Source organism: Dasypus novemcinctus, chromosome 5 (genome assembly GCF_030445035.2).
Source record: "Dasypus novemcinctus isolate mDasNov1 chromosome 5, mDasNov1.1.hap2, whole genome shotgun sequence".
Classification (NCBI taxonomy): domain Eukaryota; kingdom Metazoa; phylum Chordata; class Mammalia; order Cingulata; family Dasypodidae; genus Dasypus; species Dasypus novemcinctus.
In genome coordinates, this window is record NC_080677.1 from 132940839 (window position 1) to 132953825 (window position 12987).

The following is a 12987-nucleotide window of genomic DNA, read 5'->3' on the forward strand; positions in this document are numbered from 1 at the left end:
GAAAAGGACTATTACCCTTAAGAATTCCAAATTTCTCTAAAGTATCAGGTTATCTTAAATTCGTGCAGATTTTATATTCAATTCCACAATAATTCACATTACTTTTTATTAAAAAATTTTCATCGAGGTATTAGGCTACATTGATGCTCTATGTTTACTTTATTGACAGAGGTTCTCAAACAGCAAAACACCTAAGAACCATTTAGTGCTCACTGAAAATATAGACATGCAGGTACCTTCTCCACATGCTGATGATTCAGGTCTATGGGAGAGCAAAGAAACCTGCATTTTTAATAAACTACCACTTAATTCTGATGGTATTTAAGAAATTTGAGAAAACACTATCCTGTGGTATTTAAAACTCTTCACTGCCTTAAATATTCTAATTTCAGAAATTAAGCTAGTCAAACAGCTTTTATAATCCTCTTTAATGCCTAATTTCCTTCTTTCTGCTAAGAATAAAAACTTGCCTAATTTCCAAATGTCCTCTTATCTACTCATTACTTTTTAATTTCCTGATTCAAATTCAGTTTGGGGATATTTTATTATTGCAGAGCTGAATCACATTGGCCTTAACCACCCAATATCTTCGCTGAAATCTATTTTTTTCCCCCCAGAAAAAAAGCTTACATATCCACAGGCCTAAATAATCTTTTCTTGTCTCAATGTAAAACAGTTTAACTCCTATTTTTCTGCTTATCTTTTCATCTTCATCTGTCCCATGGATCACTTACAGTTAGCAGAATCAATTCTAAGCATATTTAAAAGAGCACACACAAATTCTTTAGATTTTCTCACTGAGCAAGTCTATCATCCAAACCTTTATTATATTCTATTCTGTTTACATGAAATTAATGAAAATTATCTTAACATTAATACAGCATTTCATATCTGATCATATCCAGCTGATGTTACAAATTTAAATATGTATTGTTCATTACTAGAATATAGCTTGAGTTTATGTACTGCTTTAATAACTAGGAATAATTTTATACACTTCTTGATGCACAGTAAGAAGGAGAAACATCTTCACCTACCTGTTCATAACCATTGGTGGCATGCCCATATTGTTTTGTGCCATTACTTTATTTATGCCTTTTAGGGCCACCATTTTGGCTTTCATTATAGGATCTGTAATTGCATCAAAATCTAAAGAAGAAATATATCTTAAAGTTAATTATTTCAAAGTACTTGGTTCAAGGTATACTAAGAGGTAATGTAACATGTTAATCCATAAATTCTTATTCCTTATTGTTTAGTCATTGTAGCTTTCAATGCCAGATAAATAATTATGAGATGGTGGGAACTTTAAGCCCACCTCACTGACTGAAGTTTTCTTTAATTCTTTAGCCCTGTAAGGGTTAAAACAAGAAATCTGTCAAATTTAAGGGATATTACGGTGGGAAATTAAAACAATTTTCTTTGACTCAAACTTTGGTAATGCTAATTGCAACTGTTTTAATAATGGGACATTTTAACAGAATCTGTGGTTACTTCCAATATTAGGAAATCCCACTCAGTCTGTTACCACTCTTTAAACAAAAAAATGCATCAATTTCTTGAGTTATATCCCCTCAAAATGATAAAGCTGAGGAAGACCTCTTTATACATAAATGAAAAAAGAAATGGATCAATTTGATGAAATTGGTACTGTAGCTAGGACACAATGTCAATTTTATTGTTTAGAAGAAAGCATTCCTTAGGCAGGTGCCCTTTGATTGGATTTCTTATTCTGAGAAACATTGGGCATTTTGCCTTTTTTTTTAAATTAGTAAGCCATCAGAAATAAGCCAAAGGATTTTATGTGCTGCCTCTCCCCACCAAAAAAGCTAAGGATTTATTGTATTAAAAAGGACAGTTAAATAAGCTTTAAATATTTTCTAATTAAAATTTCTTTAAAATCATACCATGTGTGGCAGTTTGAGATTATTTATGAATTCCAAAAACAGAGATTGTTTGTAAACTAGTCTGGTCCTCTAGGTGTGATACCCTTTGATTGTACTAGATTCAGCTGAGATGTCTTTGATTAAATTATGTTAAGATTAGGGCTTTGATTTGGCCGTGTCAGTAGACTGAGACTCAGGGTTGAGTCCCTGCCTCTTTGGTGGGAGATATTAAATGGAAACTCACTCAAGAAGACAGACAGAAGAAGGCACAGGAAGAAAGAGAGCTCCACACACAGGGCAGAGGAGAGAATTTCAATACTGTGGCCCCGGGAAGAGAGATGAGCCATGTGCCTGATAGTTTACAGCTGAAGAGAACAGAACAACTGAGCTGAGGAAGCCCAGAAAGGGACAAACCCTACCCGAGCCTACAGCTGAGACAGGAAGACACTGGGCCCGTAGAGCAGTAAGAAGATGATGGAGGGAGAGACTAGGTCTGCCATCTTACTTCAGCACATGGCAACTCACTTGGACGAGAAAGTACCTCTTATGGTATCTTGAGTTGGACTCTTGAGGGCTTTGTAACTGTAAGCTTCTACCCCAAATAAATAGCCTTTAAAAAGCCAATAGATTTCTGGTACTTTGCATCAGCACCTCTTTGACTGACTTAATACACCAGAATTCTGAAAATACGTGAGTAAAGGTAGGAGATTAGAAGGTAGGAATTTAAAAAATACTTGTTTCTATTAAAAAGTACTATGAATAATGGAATTCAGTAAGTTCTGCAACCCAGAGTTTTGACTTTTTTGATTTACTGGAGAGGCATCTAGAAATTTAAAACTATTAATCACTTTCATTTTAAAGCTGAAGGATGAACAGAAATATAAATCTCAGTGCTCTATTTCAAATGTCATCGTACTACTGAACTCTTATGCCAAATGCCAGCCTAATGCCCATATTAATTACTACTAAGACTCAAGTGAATTCCTACCAATATTAGGGAAGAAAGGTTCTGACCGCTGACGAATCATGGCTTGCATCTGTCTTTGTTGCTGCTGTTCTTGCCTCTCTTGATCCAAAAGATCCTGGAGAAGGAGAGGCTGTTCCTCCAGAAGAAGGGGTCTCTCTCTATTCTGCTGGGCTAATGTTTGAGGAATCATTAGCTGTTGCGGTCCAGACATACCATTGGTACTAGACTGATTTGTTAGAGGCACAGCTTGAGTTGTAGGTTTTCCTGTTCCAAAACTGTGATTTGTTGACTGACCTTGAATGAATCCTGGATTTACCTGCATACCCTGAGAAAAAGTATGGTTTACTCTAGAGACTACAGTCACACTGGAATTCATGGTATTATCCAAAACATGACCAGGTGGTGTCATTAATGTAGGAGGCAAACTTGACACATGATTGGATGGGGAGGCTGGCAAAGTTGGTGGTGGAGACTCCAATGGCCTAATGTCTGAGTTACCTGATTTTTCATTAGCTAGTAAACTTGAGAGAACTGGAGTTGGTCCAGTTATGCCACAAGAGTTTATAACATCTTGGGCAGGCATTTGAGTAGATCCTTGAACAAGACTTGTGTTGGAGCCAGTAGTCTCCTGATTAGTTCTTTTCTCAAGTGGATCTGGATCACAGGGCTGCAAAGAAGGCTTTTCTCCATCATTTAGGTCTGTGTTAGCAGAAGTCTGTGAGGAGGGATGGTCAACATTAACTTTATCCTCATTTTTCTCATTTTTGCATTTGCTTTCCTCTTTAGAATTTGGAGATACTACTTCTGTTTTTATCTCATTAGCAAGAGTAGATTTTTTTGGTGGAGAATGTTTATCTGAAGAAACTACAGTTTTGCCTTCTTGTTCTTTTTTTTTTGAATCAGCAGATATGCACTGATTATCTAACTTATCATCAATTGGGACATTAAGGTCTAGTTCTTCATTAAACATGCTTTTTTTATCTCCTAGGTCAAGTTCTGGATCTGTATATGCAATTATATCAAACTCTCCTGATTTCAAGAGGTCATCCAGGTTGGGATCATTTGTTTCCAAATTACCAGTATCTAAATTATCAGTATCTAAATTTAAATTCTCAAGGTCTTCATCATCCAAATCTTTGACTTCAACGCCTTCAAGGTCTTTAACATCTAATTCTTTTACAGAGGGGTCATCAGAATCAAGTTTTTCTTCTAGTCCATCAGAAGACTGGTTGGTTACCTGTAAATTAGATGTTGTTTCAGCTGGTGTAGATGTTGACAAAGAGGCCTCTGAAAATTCACCTCCTAAGGGATGACTCAGAGATTTCATGACCATAGGAGAGGAATGGACAGGATGACCTTGCTCTTGTTGAGATGGTGGCACTTGTTCCAAATGTGGATGCACAGATAGCTGATTAGGTGGACCTTGGGGAGGTCGTCTCATGGGCTCTGTGTGTCTAGGGCCTGGAAAGTCTGGCCGGGGAATGAAACTTCCATGTCTTGGATGAGAAGGTACCTCTATAACATTGCCTGTAGAAGCACTGAAGGGTAAGCGTGGCCTTCCATCAGGGGCCCTATGCCTCAGTTCAATAAATGCTTGGCCCAGTATGTTATGCTGCTGAACTGGCAGGCCCTGTGGTGGAAAATGCTGAGGAAGTCCACCTGGATTATTAGTCATTTGTGAGTTATTTAAAGGCCTAGACATATCCACAGATATTGATCTTCTAAGTTGTGGAGGAACTCCAGATCCTTGTATTTGTTGTGGAGGCACAAGGAAGCGTTCTTGACTTGACAGGGTACCATGATTACCTCCTGGAAATCCAAACCTTAAAAAAAAAAAATTCAAATAGTTAATTGTAATACAAAGTATTATGCTAAATTTAGAATTTAGGGTGAATAAAGGAAAAGAAGCTTTAGAACGAATGTATATACAAACTTACTATTGCCAAATACAATTAGTTAGCAACAGAATTATTATTAGAAAGTATTTGGAATGTTTTCACATGAAAGTCAGTTTTTGCTAAGTTCTATACAATGAATAACTATCTGAACTCTAAAAACTTAAAATAACATTACCAAAGACAAAGGAATAGCCACCAAGCTGTTGTTGACTAAATTGTTTCGAAATAAGCACAATGCTACTGGGGATTTTAATTAAGAGTTCCTTTATTTTTTCTAAATTTAAGGACACTCTATGGAGTATTAAGGAGGAAGATGAATTAGGGGATACAGGAATGAAAGTAAGGGGACTACCAATTGAACAGATACTTACAAGTCTCAGCACATGAAAAGATATGTTATAATGACTAAACAGACTGACTAAACCTATTTCCTTGAAAGGAATGAAAAAGACAGGTGGAAGTAAAAGATAAAGAAAGATAGGCATCATTTACAAAGAATCAGTAAACAAGTAAGACTTTTTATTATCTAAATTGTATCTTATTCGAGAAAGGATTAACAATAACCTATAAAGAAATATAAAACATAGCAACAGGCATAAATTATAACCAAGAAGTGAAAACAAAAGAAAACAAGAGTAAGAACACAGCAGCGGAAGTAGGTATAAGACTAAAAATACCAACTATTTTAAAGACCTATCTACTTAGTATAATTAGGGCTTACGTTTGGTGTTAACTTTCTGTCAGTTTTTAAAAAAGGAATTAAGGTCATGATTCACCATCTCTAAGTTTATAATTCTATTATACCATGAAAAGTTCCTAAAGCAAAACCTTTTCAATTTGGAAATCCCCCAAATATTTACACTGTAAACTGAGAGTGGAAATTTGTAATATTCATGTTAGGGAAGAGGACAATTATTATAACAATTATCCTATTATAAGAAGTTTTAACTGTATGGCAGTTACATTTTAGAGAATTATGACAAATTTTAAAGTTATGACTACAATTTAATGTTAATACCATTAATACATATTGATGAAAGGGATGCTTTTAGAGTCTTTAGGAGATTTTAGAGGGAAAAAAAATCCATGACCTCTCATCAGTGGGGAAAAAAATGTTGGATTATATCTTAAAGGGGAGAAATAGAAAGCAATAACAAAATTTTGATTAATTTATGGTATTTGACTATTCCCTTCTAATAGCAATTTAAATCTAAAGCAAAAATTAAAAGCATTACCTAAATCCATGAGGTCTCATCCCCATACCAGTAACATCAGGAGGATAGGGTCCACGCTGATCTTTTGGGAAAACAGCATATCTAGGCCCTAGAGGAGGGACAACAGGAGCTCTAATGCTTCCAGGATAGGGAGGCGGAGGCCTAGTAAAAGACTGGTTGATATTCTCTGGTTGCCAGTGTTGAAGGGGCCCTGGATGAGGCACTGCTGGTGAATCCTGTGTTCCTTTCTCCTGCCGACCAGCAATCTTCTTCTGCTGCTGTTGCTGGAGAATGATTTCACGTAATTTCTGCCGCTGAATGGGAAGGAAAATTTAAAAATTTTTTTTATGATTTCATGATTTCTGAAAATTTATGCCTCTTAAGGTTAATGGCTTTTCAAATCTTACTGTTTTTGCTATGTGGCCATGGAAATGTCTAAAGTATCTAAATGTTTCAAAGCTTGATGAAACACTAGTTAAACTTAACTATTCAATAATTACATAAAATATATTGATGTTTTGGGTCCTCTTCATTTCCAGAGAGGACTATCACAAAATTATAAGGATCTCCTTACAAATTTATGAAGATTGAAATCAGATACAGAATAAATCCAATTTAAATTGGTATTAATTTTACCAATTTCATTTTTCTTCTAGGCAGTATGATGAATTCGATAGAAAAGATAAACTTTAAATCCCTGTTGAAATTACTCAGCTTGATAAAATGAATAGCTTTCTCTGAATAACACATTTAAAGCATGAGACAGCACGTGTTTACCTGTCTCAATTTCTCAGTATCTGCTTGAGACATATTTATGGTATTCTGTGTATCAGTTATTCCTGAAGTTGGTACAGGTCCAGAAAGTTGGGAAGCACTGGAAAACTGTTGTCCTTGAGAAGTCATTGGAGAATTTGAAGATGTATTGAAGTTCCCCTCTGATCCAGACCTTGGCTGATCAGTGACATCATGAGCAACTTGACTTGTTCCAAAAGCATCAGACTGAGATCTTGGAGTCATTGAAGGCTGATCATAGGGATCACGGGGAGCAGATGGGGAAATACGGCTAAATGTGTCTGAAAGACCAGGTCCTGGTGGCCTAGGTGTTTGGGAACACTTATCAGGAGGCCTTACCAAAGGGACAGGTAAAACTGGTCCACGATTTTGTGTTGCCTGCTGGAAAGGATCCTGATTTGGCATGAGGACCGGTCTTGTCATTGAGGACCTAGTAAAACCCTCCGAAAGCCTAGGCCTTGGTGTTGCTGGTGGTTGGGAGTAAGGAACAGAAATTCCAGGTCTTGGTGTTCCAGGAGGATGAGCATATGGATCAGAATGCCTCTGATTAGTTGCAGATGTAACAAACAAGTCTGTCTGTGTAGATGATCGTGGGGTCGGTAGCTGCTGACTATATGGATCAATAGTGGTAGGACGGGGAGTTCCAGGAGGTTGTGAATAAGGGTCTGGATTGGACCGAGCTGTTCCTGAGGCTTGGGAATAAGAATCTACAACAGGTCTTGGAGTTCCTGGGGGGTGGGAATATGGGTCCTGAGATGTTGGTCTTGATATGGTTCCAGACTGGGAAAATGCCCTTGAAGGATGGGCAAAAGTTTCATTCATTACTGGATGAGGGGTGAGGGGAGGCTGGCTATACGGATCGCTTGACTGATTATGGGCAAAATTATCTATGGGTCTTGGTGTCAGAGCAGGTCTTTCGTAAGGGTCAACAGATATTCGCCTTGGTGCCTGGGACACTGATCCATAAGGATCCTGAGAAGATGGAGGGGGCTGCATTGGAGTTTTAAAGGGTCCAGAACCACTGTCAAGAGGTGCAGGTGTCAACAAGGGTCGTGCATATGGGTCAGGTATCCGTTGTCTTTGAAATACATCTATCCTAGGGGATGGTTTAGTAAAGGGCTCATTGGTTCCATCTGTTAGAGGACATTTTGCAGTTTGTTCTGAAACTACAGGAGACCTAGGTAGGCCCAAGGGTTTGGGAAATTGATCTGTCATCATAGGCCTAGGTGTGTCTGGAGGCTTTGCATAAGGGTCACTATTTATTGTGGAGGAAGAACATAAATCTCCAACTGGTGATGGTCTGTTTGCTGCTGTTTCACTTATTTGAATGGACCTAGATACTGATGATAAAGGTGCACAGTTTTCCACTGATGCAACAGAGTTTCTTCTGGAAAAACTATGGACCCCTGGAGGTGGTCTAGGGGTACCAACCATTTTGGCATAAGGATCCATTGGAGATGGTGGTCGGGAGTTAGAAGATCCAGGTGAAAACATTTGTGGTGAAGGCGGCTGAGAAGTATGAGACTGAGAAAGATTCTCCTGAATGGGAATCCGGGATGGGGTTGGAGGAGGAGGTGGAGCTTGTGGCTTTACAAACACATCATCTGAAGATGTAGACGTAGGGGTACTAGGTAGTGTTTGTTTTGTAAACAGGTCTTTATGGAATGACTGTGCAGGAGACACATTTCCGTTGCCAGGCTGAGGTGTCAGAGGACTCTGTATTCCACTGCTTGGTGTATCTGAACCAGATTGTGTTAGCAGATGTTGAGAACCAAAGTGCTGCTGCTGCTGCTGCTGCTGCTGCTGTTGCTGCTGCTCATTCTTAACTTGTTCAAGTTTCTGTGTAGCTTCAATTTTAGCTTGTTGCTTACTTTTCTGACGCATTTGCTATGAGAAAGGAAAGAAAAAGGAATTATATGGTTAAGGAAGAAAATAACATTGGGGAAAAAAAAGAACAGAAAATTTGTTTGATACCAGACTGCTCTCTTATCAATTATAAATTACTAAGAGAGGAGAGACTATTTTTCATTACAGTATGTCCCATTGTGCATAGAGCAGTCTATTGTTCATAACATTTGGAAAACTTCTTGAAACAACTTAAAAATATTTCCCTAACAAAGGAAACAAGTCTATTTTCAATCAAATTTTCTTGTTCTACTATGAACTATATTTTAAAATGACCTCAATAGCTCTCTTCTCAAAAAGCAAAAGTGCAATTTAAAAAAAAGCAAATTAACCAAGAAACCTCATACCTGTCTAAATTTCCATTCTTGTTCATGTTCTGATTCTCTTTGCTTTAATGGATCTTTAAAAAGATCTGAATCAATACGAGAGCTGGGATCAATGCTATCCTGCTGTTGCTGCCTTTTCAAGGAATCATTTGACATCTGTACTTTATTAATGCGCAAAGCAGCTCTGTTATCTCTGGCTTTTTGCTTTGAAAAAAAGAGAAAAACATTATTTTCCAGTATGCAATAAATGTTTTGTAATGATATATTTTAGGAAATAAAAATGAAATCAAACTTCTGGTGAACTTTATTATACAAAAGCATTTGGACACTAATTCATCTTCTCTCTTCTACAGTGCATATTACCTATCAGTTGAGGAACCAGACTAAGAGATCCTAGGTGTAACCTAATATTTTCAATTGTAATTTACTAAACAGACCCTTAAACAATGGAAGAATTAACAGCTCCCTCAATTTAGAGGAAAGGAAAATATCAAACTCATCCTCCAAATCTATGATCTAGAAATCTGAAATATACCACTAAAGAAAATCATTGAGAAGCTTTAAAAACACCCTGTCTGGGAAGCGGACTTGGCCCAGTGGTTAGGGCATCCGTCTACCACATGGGAGGTCCGCGGTTCAAACCCCGGGCCTCCTTGATCTGTGTGCAGCTGGCCTATGCGCAGTGCTGATGCACTCAAGGAGTGTCCCTGCGTAGGGGAGCCCCAAGTGCAAGGAGTGCACCCCATAAGGAGAGCCGCCCAGCGTGAAAGAAAGTGCAGCCTGCCCAGGAATGGCAACGCCCACACGGAGAGCTGACACACAAGATGACACAAAAAAAAGAAACACAGATTCCTGTGCTGCTAACAACAACAGAAGCAGACAAAGACGACGACGCAGCAAAAAGACACAGAGAACAAACGGGGCAGAGGAGGAAGGGGAGAGAAATAAAATAAAATAAATAAATCTTTAAAAAAAAAAATCCTCTCATTACCATACTAATTTACAAAGCACCTCAGCACGTCCTTACCAAAAAAAAAAAAAAAGTACTATCTGAGCAATCATATAGCTAAAGATGAAGTTGCACATATGGTTATCCACATATATTTCTCAAAACTCTGATATAGATTTAATGTGCTTTAAAAGAAAGTAAGGATTTGATTCCAGTTGACAATCTTAATTTAGTTCTTTGAGAGAAAACAAATCACCATCTAAACTGTGAATCTTATAAAATTCCCTAATAATTCCTAGTGAAGATTATGTTTCAAAAGCTCCTTTAAAGTGTGTAGATATCTTTCTTTCAATATGCACAGAGATTACTTATTAACTCTAGTAAGAAAAGAGATTATAGGAGAAACCAAGGCACACCAATCCAGCCTCCAAATTTAATATTCTATCAAAGAGATAAAACAATTTTAAAGTGAAATGAATTAAGCATGCACCTGAAACTTATTTTCAAACTTCAACATCCTGCCTCTGTCACTCAGCTTTTTAAAATGTCACAGTTTACATTATAACATAATGACTTAGGAAATCACTATAAAAGCAAAGCTCTTTGTTAGGTACACAAGCAAACAAACAATCATACAAACAAACAAAAAGACTGGGTTTAAAATTACAAATATACAGAAAAGATTTAAAATACCACATATGGTGCTCTTTCCTGTGAGCTTGCTTTTCTCCACAATTTAGCAATCTGCTTCACTCTAGTAGTCCAGTCTACAACGAAAGAACACATTATACACATTCACAGAACCATGGTAATGACATCTCACAATACAAAAATGTTGATGAACTATGTAGTTATCTTATTTAGGCCATGTTAATCCAATATTAAGTTCTATATACAGTATAAAAGTTCTTGGTACATAGTAGGGCAAACAGATTTTCTGAAAGAAGCACTGCCTTCTTAACAACCCGGTTTGTAGAACTGGGAAGCTTTACATTCCAAAGGCTAAGCCAAAATAAATTTAAGCCAAGTATAATAATAAATTATCTCAATCAGGTAAGCTAAGTTTTTAAAAATATCTACACTAAACAGAAGTCTATTGATTTGACTTAATGGAAGTAATTATAGGTATGAATATGTATTTTGTCAGTATTTATTTATAACAAACACATGGAAAAGTAATGGTTTCAAGCCTTTTCTATGATATTCACAGTGTTGGGACAATATACAAAATGAATTCTGGTGAAATCAAAATTAATGATGAATGCAGAAGAGCTTTACACTATGCATTTTAAAAAGCTTCCAAAAAGCCAATGAAAATGAACAGCTGACAGGCCAATAATAATAACCTTAACATGGTATTTCATGAGGTTCTAGAACCACAGAGTAAAACTATTTTTTAAAATTATTTTAGGAGCAGATATGGCTCAAGCAGTTGAGTTCCCACCTCCCACATGGGAGGTCCTGAGTTTGGTTTCCACCTCCTGAAAAAAACAAAAACAACAAGCAAAATAAATAATAAAACCAACTCAGGGAAGCCAATGTGCCTCAGCTGAGTGCTGGCTTCCCAAATATGAGGTCCTGGGTTCAATCCCCAGCTCCGGTACCTCAAAAGAAAACAAACCACTACATTTTTGCCGTAAGAACAGTGTACACTGACACAAAGTGACTTAAGATATCCAGATATGTTTATCTACAAATAGCAAATGAAAATATGGTACAAGAATGTAAATACTGCTTTAACAGATATTCCTGCCCTGAAGATGAATTCTTATTGTTAGATTAGGTAGCATTTGATTTAGTTCTATACATAGTTAATAAAGTATCAGAGCAATACCAAACTCAAAGGAACCTAAAAGACAAGGGCCATCATCTATAAAAAAAGTACTTCTGGGTAATCCTTTGGTAATCTAAAAGACTTTGGGTCAACAGACAGCTGGGAAACTATTGCAAAACCGAGTTTGAATGTCCTTTTTAAATCTTGTTTTGCCTTGCAACATGAATTGAAAATAATATTATAGCATCTGCATGCAAATATTCCTTAGTTGGTATTTAATTAATGCAAATGTTTCATCCTCTGGTTAATAAGAATTTTCAAAAATAGTACCACTGTATTATCTGCTTTTTCAAAAAGATAGTGGTAATAATGGCTGGACAATGCTGAGAAGTTGAGAAAAGGAGAAATTAGATAGCTATAATACATTCATGACTTACCAGGGAATTCTTCCTTTAAATTGGGGAAATTAATATTTGTGTAGAGAACTGGTGCTACTGTTGCCATTTCACCCAGAGCCTCCTCTTTCTCCCATTTAAGTGTACTTCTCTGGGCATTCGACATTGTATCATTATCTCCTTCCACATTGGGAGTTGATGGTGTCCAAGAGCTATTAGGATCACTCGGCATTGGATGAAATCCTGCATTTTTATCCCTGACAAATAATAAACAACTTGGTTTCATGAATATAAAATAACTTTCTGAAAACAGTGGTCGAGAACAACTTTTATTAAAACGTATTACAAAATAACTAAAAGTGACTGAGTTTAGGCAAAAATCTTAAATGTAATATACACTAATATTGTGCACAACAAGCAGACTAATTAATATATATAAAGATATAACAAAAAATAGTGTAATTAAAGTTATCATAGAAAATGAAGACTTTTTAAATACCTGGTATCAGTGTAAGGAGTTTGTGCTATAGCAGAGAAAGTTCCCAATCCATTTCCAGGAGGCAGTGAATTATGTGGGAGGTGAGGACCGGGTCCTATAAGGCCATTCATGAGTGGCATCCGTGAAAAAACATCTTAAAAATAATTCAGCAAAATGGTTACACATTATTCATAAATTCAAAAGCAACTGAAATATTTCTAGATAAAATGAATTAACACTACTTAAATATAAGTTTTTTTCAATATTATACAAAAATATTGCCTACAGAGTGACTTTGGGTTATACAATTTTGAAATGTGGTCTTTTAAAATTGTGCTCACTTCATCATGGTGTACAGGAAACAGCATGTTTTGGAATCTGACAGCCCTGGGTTTGCATCTTA

The 12987-nt window shown here is 36.7% G+C and overlaps 1 protein-coding gene across 13 annotated transcripts in view; it reads right to left on the reverse strand.

The window, feature by feature from the left end:
• The window catches only part of KMT2C (lysine methyltransferase 2C), a 357676-nt gene that overhangs the window by 45867 nt on the left and 298822 nt on the right, over positions 1-12987 (reverse strand). For all 13 annotated transcript variants that reach the window (XM_071215365.1, XM_058298034.2, XM_071215363.1 and 10 more), the window contains exons 32-39: positions 12606-12738; positions 12149-12363; positions 10631-10704; positions 9010-9192; positions 6743-8644; positions 5987-6279; positions 2875-4676; positions 1038-1149 (exon numbers count right to left, since the gene is read on the reverse strand). In XM_071215365.1, coding sequence (XP_071071466.1) covers positions 1038-1149; positions 2875-4676; positions 5987-6279; positions 6743-8644; positions 9010-9192; positions 10631-10704; positions 12149-12363; positions 12606-12738 — 4714 coding nt within the window. The remainder of the gene's footprint in view (positions 1-1037; positions 1150-2874; positions 4677-5986; positions 6280-6742; positions 8645-9009; positions 9193-10630; positions 10705-12148; positions 12364-12605; positions 12739-12987) is intronic.